Raw genomic sequence first — 23,544 nt, 5'->3', positions numbered from 1 at the left:
TCACACGCTGCTTGTGTGTTCTCTGGGGGCGGGGCTGTAGCTGATGAGCGACAGCTCCTGCTCCACCTCCGTCTCCGGCTCCGTTTCCGAGAGCATGCCGGCATTGTGGCACTCGGAGAGGCTCTGCGACGCTATCCCGATTTGTGTCCCGTCATCGGTCATGTCCTCGGGGTCCACCGCCAGCCTCCCGTTGTCCCCCCTGCCGCCGTTGCGACAGTTACTATTGCGGTCCATGCCTGCTTTGCCGTGACTGCCAATCAGAAGTGGCGTCACGGCGTGCGACGGGCACGGCGGGGGGACCAGGAGGGTTTTGCAAGTCTGTCCGGCCGCGTTGGCCCCCACTTTGTACCGGCACCTGATGTAGCTGGAGAACGCTCTCCTGTAGGTCTTATTGAAGAGGGTGTAGACCAGAGGGTTGACCCCGGAGGAGATGTAGCCCACCCACACGAAGACGTTGAGGAGGTCGTGGAGCAGCGACTCGTTGCAGGAGCCGCGGCACAGGACGAAGGTGACGTTGGTGATGAAGAAGGGACACCACATGATGAGGAAGAGGAAGAAGACGATTCCCAGGACCTGATGATGGAAGGAGCAAAAGGAAAAGAAGAGAAGAAGTGAAGATGCTAAAATAAACATGTACTTCCTTTTATTTACCTAAAATTAAATTGCCCTTTCTCTCAGGGGGTCATCACACATAGATTGATGTTTTTTAATAACCAACTTAATAACCAAGTGTGCATCTTCTGCTGAGATTTACATTTTTAATTCAGGTTACAGGAAACACAAAGCATTAAATATTGATAGAAGCCTTCAATATGAATGTTTGGACACCCCACTATCTAGTTTAGCAGCTTTTAGCTCATTGTTTTGGTTTTAAAGCCCACAACCTTGCTTTTTTTTGGGTTGTTTACAATAAAAAAAAGCTCTGATAAAACCAACGTTCATGACCTCCTGAGCACCAAACAGCAGGCAGACAAAGTTAGCGACTAGCTAGCGAACATATTGGAGCATCGAGACCCAAAAGACCAAGATAATCTTTTCCTGTGCACTTGTGGCACTTTCAAGGCTTTGGACGCGTTAGCTAGGTGGGCTAAGCATTAATAATAATGGTGTTGGTAGTATTTACTTGATAAAGTCGCTAACCTCGATCTTCATCAATTAGTCATGCAACCTCCCAATTGCTCTAAGAACGAGGATGGAGGGTGGATATTAAGATGGATGACGCATCTCCACTTCCTCCCACTGTACAAAAAAGTCTTTTGCAGAGCTGTGATGTCGTCCGTCTTTATTTACATTCAGTGTGTTCAGCTTTTTGTGGAAGTCAGTATGATTAAAAAGAGCATTCATTGATACTCGAAGCTGAGGACACATTTTGGTGCATTTATCTGTTTATCTCTGTTCTTGGCGCCGTCAAACGACTGCGCTTTAAATCACCCGACAGGCACTCAGCTCCACTCTGCAGTCTCACCTTGGAGGCCCGCCTCTCGTTCTTTATGGCCTGCATCATCCCCCGTCGGCCGTGGCAGCCCGACGCGTCGCTCCGCGATGGCCCCGCTGCCGGCGAGCTGAGCTGAGACGCCACCTCAGAGCTGGGGATGATGCTTATGCTGTCTGGTGTGGAGGCGCTGAGCAGTATGCTGGGCTCGGCTCCTTTCAGACAGCTCAAGGTGTTTCGTCTGCTCTGAGGGGGCGGGGGCTTTAACTCTGCGGGACGGGCGGAAGAGGAATCAAGGTAACATGAAAATCTGATTTAAAGATATATGAACTGAAAATATGTTGTGTGTAAATGCACAATGTATCAGTTGTCTAAAGTCTGTCAGCTGTAAAGTGTCTGTTTTCACCATTCACAGGACAACAACCAGAGAAACTGACGTACGAAAAGGTTAAACACGAGGAGAATATTTCCTCACGCTTTCCTCTATGTCTGGGGTGCCAGAGGATGGGGTGGAAAATGGGTAAAATAGTGCCACATCATGCAATTTCATGTGTGCTGGAGACGCTATCGCTCAGCGTGGAGTCAGGAACCAGCCGTCCATGTGCTGTCCAACCTGATCGGAAAGATAGCCTCTGTCTGCTCAGCAGCACGACCATTATGCAGCACACTGCAGGTGAATTGGATGATATATAATCTGCTTTTTTGCCTCATCCACAACTTTTGACAATTAAGTGTAGGAGATTGGACTTTATGCTTCGCCCTGGACCCCTGAGTTGCAGTTTCGGGCCTGTAAAGCTATGCTAATGTTAAGTCAATGCTAGCAGATTTACCACTCGAAATTCTTAGTAATTTTTATAAATATAAGTCCTTAATTTAAGACAGAGGAAACCAACAGTAGGTTTCTCTTTTCTAGCATTAGACAGTGGATTTTTGCCTGCTGCCAACAGATTTCATTAGTTGGGGTTAGCTAATGAAGCTAGTGTTAGCTTACTTAGTTTGCTGAAAACTGTCTCTAGCTGACTTTTGATGTCTCCAGCACATTTTTTTTTTAGAAACAAGAACCATATAATCTTAAATATGCCCTTGTTGGTTACTCAAGTACCAGAACAGAGCTGCTAACATTAGCCTGCTGATATAGCTTGTTAGCTTCCACACATCGGAGACGCACTACACATTAAATGACCTAGCTGTGAACAGGACTATTATTTTCATCACGAAACATGTAACAACACAAAATGAAGTAAATTAGTTTGTTAACACTGTGTCTTTAGTTAGCCTCCTAGCTAAACACTCTTCCAAGGCTAGTGTAGGCCTAGGTGGTAAGCTAGTTAGCTGGACAAACTGTGTCTTCTTACGGTTGGTAAGCTGTTGTTTGGCTAAAACACAATGCGTTAGCTAAACTAGCTCCTCCATGAACCTGTTTGCTTTGTCTTTTTTCAATGACAGGCGTTGTTGTGTTCTAGTCTTCTTGTCGTACAGCCACAAGTGTTGACATTGACTTGAAGCCAAATAGAGATAAATGGAAAAAGACAACCTAAAATGATGGTGAAGGATTGTGGTGGAGTCATTATTCATTATTAAAATGAAAATAAAAAAAAAGCTTGGACCTCAAGAGTTTAATCAACCATCCCACAAGTCCAAAACAGCAACAGCTTCAATCTGTTTCGTGCTTCTGCTTAGTTTCATTTAGGGATTTTTAGGGTTGGTCGAGGGATTAAAATCTCCAGAAAGGGAAAAACAAGACAAAGTACCAACATACGGCACAACAGACGGGTAAAAACGAACCACTGATGTTGTTTTCGTCCTTGATTTAAAAAAAAACAGTTCTTCTGTTGAAATAAACCACATTTCAGCAGCTGAACTACCTGATCAGTTTGTACCTTGTGAGTCTGAAGGTGAAAGTGTGTTGATCTGAGGGAGGTGGAAGGTGCTGGCGGGGGGTTGTAATGTAGTCGTCATTGCTGGTGTGTGCAAAGGCTGCTGGGAGGAAGTCTTTGCCTCGTACAGGAAGACGGTGGCCTGCCTCTGGAGCACCTGGGGACGAGACGGAGCAAAGACAATAAAGAAGAAGAAGAAGAAGGATGTGAGAGTATAAACGAAAAGAAAGGTAAAGTAAGGACATGAGGGGAGGCACACACAGACCAGAATACCTGTATGGTGAGGCAGTACGTCACCACCATGATGACCAATGGGATGAAGAAGGCCACGAAGGAGCCAATCAGCACGAAGCGCTCCTCGTTGAGGACACAGCTGCCGTTGACGAAGACCTTGTCCTCGTTGTGGAGGCCGATCACTGGGATGGGCATCGATACACCTAGACAGAGACACAGAGAGAGAGAGGGTCAGAGGAATCAGTGTAGACCAGTCGTTAACTTCGGATCACATTTAGGATTATTGTAAAATAATGGTGTGATTTCCTGTCTGTAAACAGACCCATTTAACCATGAACCACGAGGGTCATAAACATGAATCAGAGCGGAGGGAAAACACCTGTTTCCATTTAATTTTATGGTTAAATTACTTTTAAAAAACAACACGGATGATTAGCGTAAAGTGCGGTGCTAAATAATTTTCCCGCGATCAACCCTGAACACATTTGTCGGTTTTGAAACATCACACGACTTCATTATCCACCAATTTTTTATAGATCGGGCTCGCTCGTGGACCTGTAGAGCCTCTTTTTATCATCATTAGAGTAGTTAGAACAACACAGATGGAAAAAACGAGCGCTACACCTGCTATGAATCAATAAGCTGTCGAGAGTATCAGAGAGTCAATGTGTAATGGGTGTTCATGGTGTTACAATAGCTGCTTTGGTGCTGTTGGAGGGCATCGACCAACAAAACACCGAGGTGAGAGCGAAACCTTTCTGGGTCGAGCTGATTTTTTCTGACCCGTGATAACAACTCTGACTAATGTGCTGCTTCTCATTTTCAAAGAGCTGTTTCTGTTTGAAAGTGCTGGCTGACCTGGGATCTGTTTCAGACACTGAGGAGAAAAAGAGACTCTCATGGCAACAAGAAAGCGTTTCACAGACAAAGTCGAGACGGTCCTCTCTGAGCTGTCCACGGTGTGGGCTGGCATAATTCATTTAGGTCCAAGGTACATCATTTTCTATCTCACAGCTGGTGACCAGGCGGACGTCAAAACGCAATTTAGGAGCCGTGGCAGCTCTCCTAATGCAATCGTTGCAATCGAGTGCACTCGCAGCGCCCGGGAGGATGAATTTGTTTGCATTAATTGTAAACATTTTCTCTGTGAATGTCCAAATAATCTGTGATGTGCAAATTGTTCCGACTAACGAGGCCGTCCAGTGGTCCGAGTCCAGTCGTTATCCATTGCGGGACTCGACATCGCTGTCCCGGCCTCAGTTTCAGAATGGTTACGCCCCCTCGTAACAAACAGATATAATTGTTAGCAGTATTGTTTGGGAAAGGCAAGGCAAGTTCAAACACAGGGCAACTCAAAGTGCTTTTACAGGGGCATAAAATTACATTCAAAAAAAGTTGCAAATAGAAAAAACAAGCTCAAATAGAACAGGTTTTAAAGAGACAAGACAATTAAAGTTACAGTGCAGTTCAAGACATTGATCAAAGCCTTCAAATTGCTTCAGTAAAAGGCAGTGGCAAACAAAAAGGTCTTCAGCCTTGATTTAAAAGAGCTGAGAGTTGGAGCAAACCTGCAGTTTTCTGGGAGTTTGCTTCAGATATGTGGCGCATAATAACTGAACGCTGTTTCCCCATGTTTAGTTTTGACTCCAGGGACCGAAAGCAGACCTGTAACCTGATCTGACCTCAGAGGTCTGGATGGTACATAATGATTGGTTTGGTGTTGAATACTTTTAAATCTCCGTGAGCACCACAGCAGTAAGGCAGGCCTTGTACCGGACCGCTGTGGAGACGAGGGAGCGAAACTGGAGGGCAAAGGTGTCGATTTACCAGTTACCAGTCGATCGATCGAGGAAAGACTGAGTTCAAAGATCAAATCAAATTTCCGAAACAAAATCGAGGTCGCTGCACCGAAGAGAAAGGGGTCAGGACCTTGGAGTAGCGGAAGGTAACAGATTCCCGGGTCGACCCCGAACATTGCCGGAGAGATTAGATCTCACCTGGCCTGGGAACACGTGACGGAGTCGAAAAACCGATGCCGGAGAGAAGGACGTCTGGACTACCTTGCTTACCCTGGACACCAGAGAAAATGGATGGATTGATGGCGAACACCACAAACATTTACATCAAATTGGTTCTGGACTAAAAGGAAAAGAACAACTGGGCTGTAAGATGAAGACGAGAGGGTACAGAATCGAGGGGAGTGTACCTGGGATGGCAGATATCGCCGTTAAGACCTCTGGAGATGTCCAAGAAGACGGGTGCCACTGGGACTGAAACATCAAGTTCAGGTGGACCAACCAGTAACCTCTGGCTGCTTTGTCACATAACCTTCAATCTAACTTTTGGCTCTTTTCACACACAGGCTGCACAACACGCTGAGCTGTTAAAAACTCAAACTTCAGCAGATTTCTGCTCCCTCGGGTGACGACGGTTATCTGCTGAAGCCAAAGCTGCTCGCCCACTCTGTCAATGCACAAAGCGCACAACCGACACACACTCGCTCTGAGGCCGATCACTAGCGTGGCTCGACTAAAGGGCTCTGCTGCTGCTGGAGGAAGATTATTGTACCCGCTGAGGGAGATCGGGGAAAATCATCGTGGTATGAGCTGCTCTGAAAAATGTTTCCCTTGTGAGCGCCGCACACCTCAAAGAGAAGACTCCAGCTAAGCTTGGGGAATAGAGGAAATGAAGCATGCTTATGCTTCGTAGCTTATAGAAAAAAGTAATGGAGGGAATCTTGGAAATAGTTAAAGAGAAAGAGGAGAGTTTAATCACGCCTACTGTAGATGCAAAGCAAGATCACAACCCAGTCGGCAGAACTGGCGCATTAGCTAGAGATACGTTGACTTTTATCGAGGAGGAGGAGAGGATGGTAGAGGCGTCACATCTCGGTGATACAGCCTGTTTGATTCCTGTTTCGTGTTTAATTGTTGCAACCGTCTGCACATTTTGCTGCCATCTTTGTGGCAACAAATCCAGATATTTTTAACAAGGCATCGGGCAGTTTTCCAGCCTTGTTTGAGGCGACAAAACCAGCGTCTAAACAAAACACCCGCCAAGTAAGAGGCTACTGTTCCCTTCCTGTATCAGCCGCTTATTTTAGTGACTACTGGAACATTTCGCTGCTGTATTTCTGGCAACAAATCCTGATATTTGCTAAAAGACATCAGGACATTTTCCAGTCGTGTTTGTGGTGGCAGAACCAGATGTTTCAAGCCAAAGCTAAATCTTTTCCTAACCCTAACCAAGTGGTTTTTGCACCTAAACCGAACAGTGGTAACTACCAACATCACAGAACAACCGTTTCTTCTTTCATAATGGAGACAATCATACATTAAAGCAAAAAACGTGTCTATTGCCAGATTAAGAGCCTCAAGGCTTCTTTTAAATTGTGAGATTAGATGTTGTGTGATGATAACTTGAATTATTGTTCGTCTCCAAGACATCCGACCTGTTTTAAATAGTTTGAAATGATTATTTAATGCAACATTCAAACCCTAAGTCAAAGAAATACACTCAAATATTCAATATATATGTGTTTAGTTTACGATTATATTGATTCAATCTCACATTTAATTTTTTCACAAGGGGTCATGTCCCATTTAACCTCTTCAGCTGGTCTCTCTGCAGGTTTTTTGGCAGTGAAACTTCTTGGTAGGCGCTCCATGACCCGTTGTTTAAGCCTGTTGTTGGCAGAGCCTTTGTGTGAAACTGATGTGGTGGTGTATTCAACCATTTCAACAGTGAAATGTTCAGAAATCTAAAGCGAGGCGGAACAAAATCAGGTACTATCATGTTCGTAATGGTTGTATAACGACGATTTGTTACGTAAGCTGTAGTAGTACTGCACCTACAACCTCCATGTCGAACCAGAGTGTGTTATTACAGAGATCATGGCTGCCAGGATCTTCTGTCAGATGTTCTGTTGCTAATCCTTCAGCATTGATCGCTGTAAGCCCTCGCAGACCTCAATCACAGCAGCATGTAGCGGGGCAGAAAACCTTCAGAGGGGTCAAGGAAATGGCAACAGGAAAAACAGGGGATTTCTTATAATTAGAAGGCAGCCGGTTGTGAAGGACCGCAGAGGGAGAAGGACGGATGTAAAAGCTACACCTACATGTGGCGTCCGGGGGCGTCAATCAACTTGATCTGTCGCTGAAGCTCGTAAGATTTTTATCTTTCACAGCAGAACAACTTTTCACAGAGATATGCATCAAAAGAAAGACTCTGTTGTTCTTGCTTTTCTTGTGTGTGTGTGTGTTTTTTTTTGTTTCTGCGCTGATAACACTGAGATGAATTCCTACAGAAAGTGATCTGGAAAGGAGATAGTTGCTGTAAATTTGTTTTTTAAAGCTGCAAGGAAATTTGCAGTTTCGGGACTTTACACAAACGACTTTATTACAGATTAAATCAGGAGTCAAACAATCAGGAATTGTTAAATTGTCCAATTTTTCCATGAATTTATTAAGATTTAAATTAGATTAAAATATCTTAAAGTCTTTTTTAATCATCAAGAGAGATTGTTGCAGTTTCTTTTCTAAGTCAAGGTTATAATCAAAATAAATTGTTAATAAAGCCGGAGAGAGTCTTTAATTTTAAGTTTTAATAAAAATAAAAGTGATCAAACTGCACACCAGATCTTTGGTCCGGATGTGATCATCTTACCTCGATTAGTTCTACTTTGAGATCAATAGATTATCTTGCTTACTGACAGGAAATGGATCAAACGTCTGGCACCTCCAACATATTTGTCTTGTAATTCACAGTCCACAGTACTGTGTAACTTTTGCACAGTGCAGACTGTGGTCACATTTCACAATTATGGGGAACATTTCAAAAACAACAATATAAAAATGTGTAACAGTACAACAATGTCACAGAGGTACAGTTTGCTAACATTAGCTAACGTTAGTGAACATAAGCCACTGGTCATACCAGGTCAGGTAAGGCTGCAGGGGCAAAACACCTTATTATTTGTGAATTAAACTTTTCATTTGTAAGAAGAAGTTTGTGTTATTTACGCTTTGAAAAGTTGCATATTTTCATTATTTTCGCTTTTGCAGCTTCACAAAGGTCTGCTAACAGATGTTCACGAACTAATACAGATGTCTGCAGGCTGTGATGTTAAGTTTTTAAAGTGCATAACACAAAGTGAATAAAAAATCACATCCATCTGCTGTTTTCCTTATTTGGATCAGCCAGGTGAGGTTAAAAGGAAGACGGCGATCCACCTCATTGATTTCATACTCCGAAAACCATTTGGGTCACGGAGGAGAGGTGTGAATAAATTAGTGGAGAAGTGGAGAAATTGAGATTATTTCCAGCACAGCAGAATCCTCTTTTCTTCCTGATCTGAAAGCTGACTTGAACTCAGCAACAACAGTAAAATACATGGTAATATGTGCATGACTACGACTCTTCTACGAAACTTGTGTCTCGATTGGTGCTTCACTTTCGCTGAGAGTGGGTACATCAGATCTAAAATCTCTCTTTTTAAATGTAATCAACCCTCTGTTGGAAGTTTCCTTGCTAATCCTCGAGCATTGATCGCTCTAAACCCTCTCAGACCTCAATCATGGCCCAACGTTGTGTTGCAGAGCCTCTCGAGGGGGGTCAAGGAAACGCCGGCAGGAGTGCAGGGATTTCTTACGATTTAAAAGCAGCCGGCATTGAATGTTTGTACAACTTCACCTGGTATCTCGAGGTGTCAATCATCGCCATCTGTCAAGGCCGCTTTAAAGACGAAAACAACTCAACAACAGTCGGAGGAAATGCACTTAGGAGGAAAATACCTCAGCTTTCGTTAGGAGTGGATGTTCCAACCCCCGCAAGAATGTGAAAAGAGGAAAACTCAACATGTTTATATCATTATTGTACATCTGCTGTCACTGAGAGGCATTCAGAAAGGTTGTGGAGTATAGTTAGTGTATTTACTGTTGCAGTAACCAGTGAGTTTCCAGCTGGCTGCAGAGGAAGAGGAAGATGTTCGGCTTTAATCTAAAGACTATGTGTTCTTTTTACAGAGATAAGGAGGCTATCGGAAGGAAGATCCTATCGTTCTTGCTTTCCTGTGTACATTTTTTACAGTTTGTTTTCTGATAACACTGAGATGAATTCCTCTACATTTATTATTCTCGGTCAACACGGAGAATCGGATCTCCAGAGGAGATAGCTGCTGTAAATATTTGTTTAAAGCTGCAAGGAAAATTACAGGTCTCAGACGAGGGGGACAGTTTTAATATATATATACACCTCCTCCATATGTACACTCATTATATTAAGTCACCTGACTTCCTCCTTTGCGCCATCGTACCTAAAACGGCCACATCACTTTGTCTTGTGTGGATTTACGTGTGCAGTAATGTATCTGTGTTTTGTGCACAACAAGTTCGATCTGTAAATAAATAAATGACTCGTGTTTCTTAACGGTGGATATGAAGTGGGCATGAGTTTTTGCCCTCCATTACAGGAACGTGTATTTTGTCAGAGCTGTGATATTTCGAAAAATGTCCATAAAATCAACTCAACGGTCACTTTTTAATCCTTCTAGCGATTATTGTATGGTAATCCCTTACACAAAGTGTACATGTAAGGTTATTCTCTGTTTGTAAATTGCACTATGTCAGCAACAATCAGCTCTGAGGGCAGCGAGCTCTCTTGCATTCAGGATATAAATGTACATTTTTTATGGAAGAAGCTTCTACCAATCTACTGTATCTGAAGCGGGTAATGACTTAGAGCTGCACGTACTGTAAGGTCGGCGCTAACGATATGCTCAGACAATCTGTGTGTGTGTGTGTTTGTGCGCGTGTGTGTGGCTGTAATACGTGTCAAGCCCTCCTGGGTCCTAAAGGGCACGAAACAACATCAACAGAAGCCGGAGGTCAGACAGACAGACAGAGGGAGGTCTGAAAAGAAAAGTTTTGAAAGTCATCTGATCCCTCAACACTTTCCCTCAGTAGGAGGCTCGAAGTCCCCGCTCGACAAAACACAAACACACAAACTGATTACTCCAGGCTATTACACAGCTGAATAGGCTGCTCTAACAAGCGGAGATGCAGAAGAAAGGGGAGAGCAGGTGATCAGGGAGGTTGGACACAAGACACAAAGTTGTCTTCTTGTTACGTTTCATCTCCTGGACGTACTGCTAATAACACTCTCCATACATTTCCTGATGACACAACTGTTTCCGTTAAAGACGAATATGAGAAGTGCAGCGAGCGTGATGCAAATCAGCCCCGACTGTAACAAGAAGCTGTCAGACGCTCTGAGCGTTTCAGGGAGTCAGCAGGTGTGCTGCTGGGACCTTTGGAGAAAGTGCCAGGGGATCCCCAAAAAACTCATTAAATTTAATAACACTCATCAATCTGGAAACTCTGTCTGGGCCTGAAGGGGACCAACAAATTAACAGTAACAAATCCAGCATCAGAAATGACCATAAAAACAAGATGCATCTTGGGAGTTTTCCAAAAGGTTAAAGGGTAATGTCACCCAAAACACAAATGCTGAATTCGCCTCAATACAATGGAGGAAAATGGATTCATGTGGCACTAAAAATGTTTAAAAAGTAGTTGAAACTGTCCACGCCCTGCTTTTAACGTCATGATCGACATTTAATCTATTAAAAGAATTAGGCTACGTTCATTTCACACTTGATTATCCACAGTAATTTTTATTTTTTCAGAGAAAATCAATGATGTGAGGACTGCTTATTAAATTCGAGAAGGGTTATTTTAAAACCTGAGAGAAGAAAAGCAACACTGTCTGGATGGATCCATACCGAAAGAGGTTGAAGATAAAATATGTCTTTTTTTATTTAGGTGAACTGGCCCTTTAATATGTAATTTGTTGAAAGCATACGTTAAACTGTAAAATATGCGTATGATGCATCCTGACCTATAGATATGGTCCAGACAGCGGCGATCTTCATCATGGCTTTGGTTCTGGAGTTGAAGCGGCTGTGCTCTATGGGGTTGCGGATGGCGACGTATCGGTCCAGGGAGATGGCGCACAGGTGCATGATGGAGGCGGTGGAGAACAACACGTCCAGGTAGATCCAGATCGGACACAGAGCGCTGGGGAGAGGCCAGGCGTAGTCTGGAGGAAAGAGAGTGGAGAGTGTTAGAGGTCCAGTAATACGTATCACAGTACGTTCAGGTTACGTGTATATGAGCTGACTTTCTTATCAGGAGGGGATGGTTGTGGTTTGACAGATATGAGATGGCAGCAGACCACTTGAAGATCGCGTTACAACCAATAAAACCAGGTATTTTAAAGAGTTGTCACAACATTTTCCACCTTTCTCTGTGGCAACAAAACTGGATATTTTATGGAGACTTGGGGACATTTTCCAGCAATATTTGTGGCAACAAAATTAGGTTATTTTTAATAAGATGTCTGGATGTTTACCACCTGTCCAGTTGTGTTTGTGGCAACAAGCCACAAAACATGATCTGTTCCCAACCCTAACCAAGTGGTTTTTGTGCCTAAACCCAACAAGACCTTAAGAACAGAGTTGTCCCAACATAAAAATGAAAATTGAAACGTACAATGCCAACATTCAGTCTGGGGATTGGCGGGTATGTTACGCAGTATTGAGGTTTTATTGTCCTTTAGATGTGAAAATGACGGTTTTATTCACTTCAAAGATTACTAGACGGTTAACTCTCAAATGACAGACGGATAAAAATGATGCTTTGCCGTCAGTTTATTCTCTTCTTCTGCTGTTGATACACAGTTGTCTTTGAGAGCAGTGATGTAAATCTGTTCAATCTGTGCTGAGGGGCCGGGCTGAGTGAATGTCATCAGGGTCAGCGGAGTATGACGGCTTAAGATGCAGCAGGCAGAGGCTGACTAAACTTTAATTAATTCAGACACATCAAGGCACAGCGCACTACATTCCCCACTTCCCATGAGGAATCAGGTGAAGGCAATAGTTTAACTACAGTGTTTACATGGTTTACAAGTATTACCCTGATTATTATGAGAGATGATTAGATTTGTGGTCAGTGCTACAGCTGGAGTGGAAAGGTCAGGATTAGATAATTGGTTTGCCTACAAATGTTTCCAGCAGGGAGAGCTCTGGTTTAGATACTGACATTGTCATTTATATGTTTCTGAGCGGGGCCAATAAGCAGTGGATTAACGCAGGGACATATGGAGGGATGAAAAATAAGAGAATAAAGCTCTGCTGTGCCTGAAGGCTTGTGTGTGTTTGTGTGAAGTGAGTGTTTCTGGCTTTGTAGACTCAAGGTTCGATGCAGCCTGCTGATACCTAGATAAATAAAACGCTGGCAAGATAATGACAGGGATATAACAAAAAGGAATTAATGAATAACAATGTCGATTAAGGCTAATTATTAAGATAACTTTGACAGATTAATATTGCAGCCACACTGGGAAAATAAGCGTGATGTGAATGTTTCCAATTGTCAACCAAGGACTGAACCGAGATTATACCTGCTCAACACGTCCTCAGCTGGCCACCATCTCAAGTTTTATGTTTACCGCCCTGTAGTGCCTCGGAGGGTTGACGTCCAACACAAACACATTCATGGAAACAACCACACTGGCCTCTGACTTCAGTTTCATTGTTGTTTTTCGATCCATTCCATTGAAGACTCTTCAGTTTTGAGCCCACGTATGAGCTGAGTTTCGTTATACAGCATATGAACAAAAAAAATATTCAGAAAAGATGAAGGGCCTCATGAAAAAGATTCAAGGTTCATGCATGATTACAGGCAAAAAAGATGCTGCAAAAGTGCCCTCTTGATAGATAAAGCATGACACATGGCCCAAAGTGCCAGGGGGTGCCCTTTGAGTACAGAAAACAGGACCGAGTGCCATATATAAGCTGCCCTACATGCAAGAAAACCATCTGCACAAATCAGCTGGCATCCTTTATATTTTTCGTCCCTGTCCCTCGGACAGCCTCCATCTCTGACGTAACTGTTCATTAACCGCAACTAAAATGGTTATTCAACTCCCAGCAGGCCAGCGTCAGACACGCTAACAATGACTAGCCACTATTTCAGTGATGCTCCGTTGATCCCCGAGGCTGAAATCCTTCTTCTTTGTCCCGCACCACAGGGAAGTCAAAGGTCACAGCAAGCAACAGTGTGAAACCCTGTAATGCTGGTCGTGAGCCAGTATCTTGGCTCGGTGCTCTGCGGGGTGAACAGTTTGGGTCATGGGGAATGAAATTAGTCTCCATTATCTCAGCAGTGGGCCAGTGTGTCGCCTGGGACGCCAACACAGCAGCTGAGGTAAGTAACAGAAATACAGCAGGGAGCAAATTGGCAGAGAAAAATTGAATCAATGAGTTAAATTTTGCTTAAACGGAGGTAAATGAATTAGCTTGATCGGTGAGCTGGATGCTTAGCAGGCGAAAATGATATCCTGGCACCACTAGCAGCAAAGCTACACTGGGGATAAGAGCCATGTTATAGCATATTGAAGCATGTTGAAGTTGAAGAGATCCTTGAAGAAAACAACAAAACTCAGATCTGATTAAACTGCCATAACACTAAATTTATGTTGGTGATTGTTACTTGTGCGAGTACTTACTTTACTGTACATTAGCCGTAAGCTAGTGCGTCTGTGTTTGCATTTAGGTCAACTCTCACTGAGCTCAGCAATCACCAGACTCCATGTCTTGCTTTTCTTTTCCCCCCTCTCCTCTCTCTAATGTTACATTTATGAAGTTAAGTACATTTCTTTTCCAGCTCCACTCAGCAGTCGAAATTATAGAATATTTACACCCGACAATGGAGGTCCCCTCCGTAGATTGCTGCTGCAGTCAGGTTGATAAACAGGAGTGAGGATAAATCCAGAAAAGTTATCTCGGTATACGTCTCCGTATCAGAGCAGAATGCGATGTGATTCCAGGTGTTTATTCCTCCAAAGGTCTGGCTCTGCATTTTACTCTTTCTATCCATAGCTGGCCGCCACTGGGAAGCTGAAAAATGGCAAATGTCTTATGCTTTGTCTTGAAAGAGAGACCCCTCGAGGCAAAAATTACAAAAAGTCTCAGTGTGTTCAACTCTCATTGAATCTCTTTGCGGTTGGAAGTTTAGTTAGTCAACATTTCTTTACGCTTGGCGAGACAATCTTCCCGTAAACAGATCTTTTCTCTTCCTTCTAAGAGATGTACAGTTTGTTTGTTCCCTGAAGGTTTTCCTGTCTGTAATATAAACAAAAATAAAAAAAATGTAATATGCAACTGAAGAAGAACATCCCGAGAAACTGATGGTGCTCCTGCGCACCTCTGCTCTCTTTTATTTCCAGCTGCGTCAGCTTTCTGAACGCGGTACGTACTGCGAACTTGGCCTCGCTGTGTCTTTCTCCGCCTGCAGCTATTTATATGAACAGTCCTTTCTTCACAGAGGACGAGACCTGCGGCCAAACACGCACGCACACACACACACACACACACACACACACACACACACACACACGTGCACTCCTTAATTTCATCTCTGATTCGCCGGACAGGACGAGCAGCGTGTACGTGATGCATGTGGAGTGAATCACACGCTTGTTTGTGTGTGTGTGTGTGCGCTGAGTGGGAGGCAGCTTGCATAACTTTCTAGAGGTCAAACACTTATTGGGGGCACTGCATGACACACACACACACACACACACACACACACACACACACAAGGTGTTACTCAGCTGGCTCGCGGGTGTGCTGGATTTCCTGGTAAATACACTGGGAGACTGAGGTCCGCTGCAGCTAAACACTGTTTATAAAATACTTAAACCCTCAATCATAAAGCGGCATTTCGCTTCCTTCATATCATGCTGAAGCGGTGTGTCGGTGAAGGTCTAATGCAGGGAGATTATACAAGATTCAAGCATATAAACATAATCAGATGTTACTCAAGGAGGGTTTAGCGATTGGAGTGCATGCTTGAGTTTAGCTTGATGTCGCCTTCGCTTCCAAGAGCAGCTCATAAAGACCTGCTCGGCGCTCGGTCGCATCAATTAGGCGGATTATATCACTGCTTGTAAGACATAATAGTGACACGTATCGACACCAAATGCTATTGATGTCACGTAGAAGCTTTCACGCTGCTGTTCTGGTGAGCTTTACCAGATATCTGTAGGATGTGTGAGTGTTTACTTGTATTAATTATGTATGTGTTTTCTGCCCTATAAAGCTGGAGTGTGGTAACTACAGGAGCTGTGAAGTTCAGAAAAAAGGTTTGAATTTCAGGCTTTTAATGTCATTTCAGGCGATACAGATCTGAGACTGCCTTTGGATAGTCTTCACTAAACACTCAGAGAAACTTACCAAAAAAATGGACTTTCTCATGAGTTTCATTACATTTATCACTTGAGTACAAGCACTTTCCACCACTGTCTTTTTAAAATGACCTTTCGACAATATCTGCGGCGCGAGCTAAAGGAAAGGTTGTGGTTTTGATCAATAAACTCTAGTTCAGGCATGTGAACACTTGGATAAGATGAGGGAAAGGTCGTGGTTAGATCAAGCACATTTACTCAAGGTACAGTACTCGAGTGAAAAATCATTCAAAGTTCTTGTAGTTTACTTGAGTCTCTTCTTCTCATGCAATTCCTGCTTCCACACTTCAGAGAGAAACACTGTATTTACTCCATTACATTCATCTGACAGTTTAAGTCACTAGTTACTTTGGACACAATTATACAAAGAGCTCATAAAGTCTGATGTTTTGTGCAAAATCGAATAATAAAACAGTTAAGGATTAGTTGATTGGCTCATTGGAAATGATTCTGTTACTGGTTTAAATCATTTTTCATAATCATGTTAACTTGTTTTGAATACTTTTAAGGTTTTGTGTTCTTGGTTGGACAAAACAAGCAGCATGAAGGTGTCATTTTAGGCTCTGGTTCACTACGACGACATCTATCAGCTTTCATAATTTAGACATTTGTTCTGCATTAAATACTATTATTTTATTTTCCTGATTATACCGAGACACATTTACACAACACTATATAAGGGCACACTACTTCCTGTATTGGCACTGGATATTGATACTGGATTAGACATGAATGCAGTGTATGATGCAAATAGGCAGAGCACATTAAGTAACACTTGCAGGATTATTAACCTTAGAGCTTCTAATTACATTTTTCCAATTAAAAAGGTGTCTCCTTTGAAGTTTAATGAGTCTGGGTCCGTTCTGTTCTCATATTGTTTGAGGGTAAAGTGTCAGCGAGCCATCGTCGTGCCTCGCATCGGATTTTATACTACGCTTCGTGACAAGCTGGTGTTCCACTTTCCAATTCATCACAGCAGAGACGACACATTTCGTGTTAATCCACTGCCGGGGAGGAAGAAGTCCGGCATCGATGTGCGTGTATGTTTTTGTACATGTGTGTTTTGCCAGTTTCCAATTTGACCTCCACGCTGAGGATGGCCTCCAGCGCCTGGTTTTGATTGCGTTGGCCCCGACGGTCACATACTTCTAGGCTGTGTGTTCCCATGTGTGTGTTTGTGATCTATCCCCATCTTAATTGAGTCCGTAAGATCTCATCTCCCTCGTCCGCCGCTTCTCTCCCCTCTCGTGTTCGTCACCACGCCTCCGTCCTCGCCATCCGTCTTCTGACGATGACACCTGATTCCTGTACGCTAAAGCCTCATAGATGTGTGAGATTTATTCTGTGATGCATTTTTCTTTTGTTTATGTCACACGCTTGTGAATTCCCCACTTCATATATTATCAGTGTTTTATTCATCCCTTATATCACCGAAAGAAGAGCCAAGCTTTGAATGAACGGAGGACGTCAGATTAGACAGAAGACGACCCACCGATAGACGGGTTGCTATTGAACTGGAGCAGAAAACATCTTGAGGCAGAAAGATTTTAATTTTTGTTTTTTAAATCCATGTATATAAATACGTATGTTGCAGCTTCTGTGTTGTTCATCCGTCCTCCAGAGGACTTGGTGTTTTTATAGCAGAATTAGATGACCACTTCCCCCGTGTTTGACTTCTGCAGGACTTCTTCTCCCCCCACTCTCGCACAATCTGCTCCTGCCAGACATTTTCCAGCCATTTACATGCTACACATGACACAATGAGGTCATGCGTGTTGTCCAACGGTGGACAACACGCCAGCGGTGCGTGAACCCAGCTGAGGTCGACTGGAGCTGCGACATTTACACAGATTCATCGGAAAAAAAACACGATTTAATGCTGAGCATCCACCGATTGAAGTTAATTGTCATACTTTCTATTAAAGAGGTTTAAATATACTGATCAAAGCTGTGTGTGTGCAGACAGATGACTATGTGTGTGTGTGTGTGTGTGTGTGTGTGTGTGGATACAAAGTAGCTAAATTACCATCTGCATCAGCTTCTATCATGATCATCATCATCATAATCATCGTCATCATCATCACCATCGTATTGTTAATGATTCATCATTGTGTGAGAACATTCAGTGACTTGTCTGTCTGTGTGTGTGTGTGTGTGTGTGTGTGTGTGTCTGGTCTATCACTCAGCCAGCCGTGGGGATCAATGCAATCAAGTACCCGTGTGATGGCCATCACTGCCGGTATAGATCCAGACTCCGCTCGTATGTGTTTGCAGAGGTCGGGTGTGCTTTTGCTGGTGTGTGTATGACTGACAGACGGACTCAGTGTGTGTGTGTGTGTGTGTGTGTGAAGCAGAGAAAGAAAAAGACAGACTTGTCAGCGTGTTTGTTTGAGTGCAACATTGATTAACGCAGCAGCAATCAGCAGAACTAACTAACAGACAGACGGAGTGTGTGTGTGTCCGTTGACCATACGTGGTCCATTAACCAGCAATCAGTCCGTCCCCGTCCTGTTTAGTATTCCTGAAGGATAACGGCTACAGAGCGGAGACGTGGACGGAGCAAGTTCAGATAGAAAAGACAAGACGAGACACAAGGGAGGGGACGTGTAGATCCACAACTACATTTTTTTTAAACTAGGATTTGTTTCAGCGTTATTATTATTTACTTGTTAGTCACAGGCCTGACTTTTAATGCCAAGTACGGGCCAATCTATGGCGGCTCTGAAGTGCAAATCACAACCGTAAATAATAAAACACCAGCACAAATATAATTTTTCTCCTGGTTGGAGGTAATGTGGTCGTGTTTTCTTATTTGCCGTTGTGATTCACCCTTCAGAGCCACCGCAGTTTGACCAAAACCAGGTATTAAAAGTTAGCTTACGACTAATAATCTTTTTAATCTGTGTCTTTTTGGTAATATAATTTAATTTTCAATTTATTGTTGTGTTTTCCTTTTCTGTTTTCAATAACTCAGGTAGAAGATGGGTGAGACTGCTCAGGTAGCCTCTCTTCCTACTGTCCCCCTAATTATACTGAGATATTTCGATGTTTCTCTGCTGGAAATGACACACGGTATTGCCAACAGAAAGAAAGAGTTGGTGTGTTTTCTTGCCAGACACGTTCAGCTCCCTGGTGAGATCACCTCTGTTCTGGCTCTGTGTAGTAAAAGGAGACGTTTTTGTATGAGTAACTCCTCATTTAAACATCTTTAATCCACGATCCTCATCCATGATGCTCTTTCAAAGCGAGCAACAGGAATGAAAATAGAAACAGGTGACGAGCTCACAACAGCTCACCACGTCACGCTGCTTTTCTTTCCTCCGTGATCGAGCCTTTCTTCAGCCTTTACACCCTGTCCTTACATCTGTTTTGAAATTATTTGTACGCCCTTTGTTTGACATCAGATTAATTATGCTGACTGCTGAGTTCTCGACCTCTCATTGATCCCCACTTTAACCTTTTGACCTAATTCACCTCCTCATCCTTGATTCATGTGTTATCCCTCCACTCTCAGTGCTGTCATGTCAATACATGTCGATGGATCAGCAGCTGCATGCCACAAAACCAAAAGGAAGTTGTGTTTACAGCTGCGTTTATTCATGCTTGCTAGCAGGTTAATATGATGTCCATGGAAAATATATCTGTCTTGATCAACTTTAAAATAATATTTAAAAAATGTCCTGTAAATCCTGGGTGGTGAAAACACTGTAATGTGCACAAAACTCTCCAAAACTCCAAGAGAAGACTGTCAAGATGCCATCTATGCTGACTTTTTCTGAATCTGTCTTCCCCTGCTGTCACACTGCTGAAATGGCACACATTACCATCCTCCTCTTTGGCTAATACGCCATCACAGTTTGCACTCAAACCCAGTTAATATAAATGTGACACATAATGACCACACGTGACAGCGGCTGATAAACGAGAAGGCTTCACATTAACGTCAACGTCAGACACACAACAACCTGATATGAATAATTCAGCACCAACCGAGCTTAAACATCTATTTTTCAAATTTCTTCACAGCAACATATTCATATTTGGCCCGACTCTGCTGTCAGCAGACTGGGATGACATGTGCTCTGTCATCCTCTGCCGTCACGTTCTCACACCTCGCTCCTGTGCAGTCTCAAGGAATTTAGACAAACGTTGCATCAAATTAACTACATATGTGATTAAGGCTGAAAATAAATGAGATTTTTCACATCGTTGACATGAACAATTGAGCCAGATTCTCATATAGATAGATAGGCTTTTAAAAGTTAGTTGAAGATTCAAGAATCATTTTGCAACAGGGGTGTATAATGAGTGCGGGGGTGGCTATAATTACCCATCCATCTATTCATCTTTTGCTTCTCTGGGATCGGGTTGTGATAGTAGCTGGCTAAGCAGGGTACTCATCCCTCACCCCAGCAATACTTTCCAGCTTCTCCTTAAGGATCCTGAAGCGTTCCCTGACCAGATGAGATACATAATCCCTCCAGCGAGGTCTGGACCCACCCGGGGGTCTCCTCCTAGATGGACGTGCCAAAAATCCTCTCAAGGGAGGCACCCAGGAGGCATCCTCATCATAAGTCCAGACCACCTCAGCTGGCTCTGTTCAACATTAAGGAGCAGCGGATCTACTGTGAGCTGCCTCCAGCATTCGAGCTCCTCATCCTATCTCGAAGGATGAGCCCAGCCAGCCTACAGAGGAAACTCATTTCGTCGGCTTGTATCCGCAATCCATTTTACCGTCACTTGTGAATGGGACCCTGAGAAGCTTTAACTGCTTTGCTTGGGGCAGCAACTCACCTCAACCCAGAGGCAGTAATCCACCATTTTCTGGCAGAAAAATCCACAACCTCAGACTTTGAGGAACTACTCTCAATGCATGCCAAAGGTCACGGTCTGATGAAGAGAACAGAATCAGGTCATCTGCAAAAAGGAGAGACACAATTCTGGGCTCTCCAAACTGGACGTTCTCCTCACCACAGGTGCACCTTGAGATCCTGTCCATGAATATCACAAACAGGATCAGAGACAAGAATACAGACACAGCTCTCAGTTTGGCTAGATGTATGCCCAGATGGCTAGTAGCAATGACCCTGGTACCCCATACTCAGTACCCCCTACAGGACTCCCCGTAGATGGATTAGTGAACTCCCATCACCACCCCAACAAACTAGCAACGCTGAAGAGCTGCAATCGGTCGGAGACTCCTTTCCATCACCCTGGATGAAACTTGCTGGGGAGCGTGAGCAGTGTGATACTCTGATAATTTCAGCACAATCTTCAGTCCACCTTTTTCCAAATGGGAACCACCACCCCGGTGAGAGAGTCAGCCAAGACAGCTTAACAATCTCAAGATCCTTCAGCATTTCAGGGCAAATCTAATCCACACGTTATCGCCCTGAGCTTATTGCAATGGTGGGATGTCTCATTTTCTTTCAACATCCCAATAAGTGGATCAGAATGCTTTTAAAAATGGGCCCAGAATTGCTGCAGGTAAGAAAAAAACCCTGGATACAATAATGAGAAACTGCTCTGAGTTCTTAGAAGTAAGAAAAGTGGGTATAGACAAGGATTACTGCACTGAAAACCGCAAAGGCCAGCTCTCACTTACTATCAGCTGTATGATCAGCTCTGTGATGGTGACATTTTCAGGTACGCAGTGAGAAATGGACTTCTCCTTTGTGGTGTAAATGCAGAGAGCTGGCTGAAAATGTTAGAGGAGGACAGCCTTTCCTTTAATTCAATGTTTTTACTCAACATTGGAAAAGATATTCAATACACATCCCACCATAAAACAACCCAACATCCGATTAAACTAATGTGGGGGCGTTCATGCAGGATCCTGGCAGGGATATTGTAAGCAAGAACAGCAGTTGATCGCTGATATTATATTGCAATCATCAAGTTGGCATCCTCCGGCTCTGGAAACACTTGCAGTATCGCAGTGCGCAATGTCTGAGAGAAGCAATAATTATTTCAATAATTGCACTGTAAAATGTTTTGAAGTAATGACAGGGCCCGTGTCACACAGTGTGATGGCAACAGCTGTTGAGTGGGCGGGTGGGGGCCCGAGGATCAGGGGTAGAGACCTGCAGCGAAGATTGTTTAAATACTGGGTGAGATTTATAGGCATGTATCTGTCTTTTCATGATTAAAGTAAGAAGATGTAAAGAACGAAATCAATACGAGCCCAATCAGATGTCCCTGACTGATGTAGATAAACTCAGAATGCTACTTGTACTTATGTTTGACATTGAATGTAGCCGTTTCGTAGACTTTCTTTGGCAAACCAAAACAATTATTTCAGTAGAATTTGGGACTTTTGGAAAGAGAAGTTATCGTTGTAATTGTTCAGATTTCATGGTCAACTGAATACTGGATATCTTTGTGTATGTCTGACTAAAACTTGTTTCTAACATAGAGCAAACCCAGGGACAGAAAAAGTTTTTGCGCCTTTCTTTGACTTTACAGCTAGAAATCATACATTTAAAGAGAGCCAGTTCACCCTCATAACAAAAAAAGGATCATTTCAGTAGATATGGGGTCCTTTAGAAAGAAGTTACTATTGAATTCTTGGCAACATGGCCCTGGAGATCAGTAAAAATGGCATGGAAGATGATAAATCCTGAAGATCTTGGTGATCCCTTGACTTTTCATCAAACACCTCCACCAGGTCAAAGTTTTCACTTATTCTGTTAAGCAGTTGAACATCTACTACATTGATTGACATGAGATTTGGTACATAAACATTGAGTGTCTCCAGATGATGAATCCTAGTAACTTTGGTGATCCCCTGACTTTTCCTTTAATGTGACCAACAGTACAACAATTAGATGATTGCTATGAAATTGACGTTCTTGCCTCCATGAATATAATGTCTGCAAACAGATATCTACAGATATCAAGCTAAATTTTCATACCAAACAACAACGTTCCCTGCTATAAATGATCATTTTCTATCTTACATGTCAACCAAAGCTGATTTTCTTTGTGGGTTGTCGAAACTCACCATAGAGGATGTTGATGAGGGAGATCGGCATGACCAGGATGCCCACGAGCATGTCCGCCACGGCCAGTGACCTCAGGAAGAAGTTGGTGGCGTTTTGGAGCTTCTTCTCCAGCGACACCGCCAGGATCACCAGGATGTTGCCACCGATCGTCAGCGCGATGATGACGAGTATGAGCAGCGCCGGCCAGTTTTTCTCCTTCATCACCGCCCTGGTGACGGACTCCTGGGTGAAATTGTCCAGCCCTGCGCTCATGGCTGCTGCACCTCCACCGCTGCCTACAAGCCCTATCCCCCATGACAGGGATTGGTTGAGGTCCAGGGGGTTGTTGCTTGGCCAAGCCATCCGACTTCCAACCTCTAGGGAAGAGGTGGTGGTGCTGAACCCGCCAAGAAGAGCTCTCGCTGGGCCTCCCATCCCAAAGAGAGACCCTTACCCTACCGGTGGTTGACAGAGGGAGTTTTAATTCACCTTCTTCAGAGGGAAGAAGAAGGTGGAGAGAGAGATGTGCTCAGCATTGAGACAGACTTATCTGAAGAGTTTTGAAGTTTGTCGATCGATGGAAACAGGATCTGGGGAAGGGAAAAAACAGGGAGGAAGAAACTCTGGGGATGGGGAGTGAGAGGGAAGAGGGGATTGGGGGGAACTAGCTACAAGTGCTCTTGATAATATTCCAATAAAGTCTTGCTAGCTG

The 23,544-nt window shown here is 43.5% G+C and overlaps 1 protein-coding gene across 1 annotated transcript; it reads right to left on the bottom strand.

Moving 5' to 3' along the window:
• Positions 1-23,267, bottom strand: htr2cl1 (5-hydroxytryptamine (serotonin) receptor 2C, G protein-coupled-like 1). The gene is made up of 6 exons (XM_073475358.1): positions 22,853-23,267; positions 11,440-11,640; positions 3,583-3,746; positions 3,313-3,466; positions 1,466-1,701; positions 1-573 (listed from the first exon to the last, which is right to left on the bottom strand). Exons 1-6 carry the CDS (start codon positions 23,265-23,267, stop codon positions 1-3), a joined length of 1,743 nt encoding a protein of 580 aa, XP_073331459.1.
• Between the last annotated feature and the right edge of the window lie 277 nt (positions 23,268-23,544).

This window comes from Pagrus major, chromosome 10, assembly GCF_040436345.1.
Source record: "Pagrus major chromosome 10, Pma_NU_1.0".
In the NCBI taxonomy this organism is placed as follows: Eukaryota; Metazoa; Chordata; class Actinopteri; order Spariformes; family Sparidae; genus Pagrus; species Pagrus major.
This window is presented reverse-complemented; position numbering and strand designations above follow the sequence as displayed.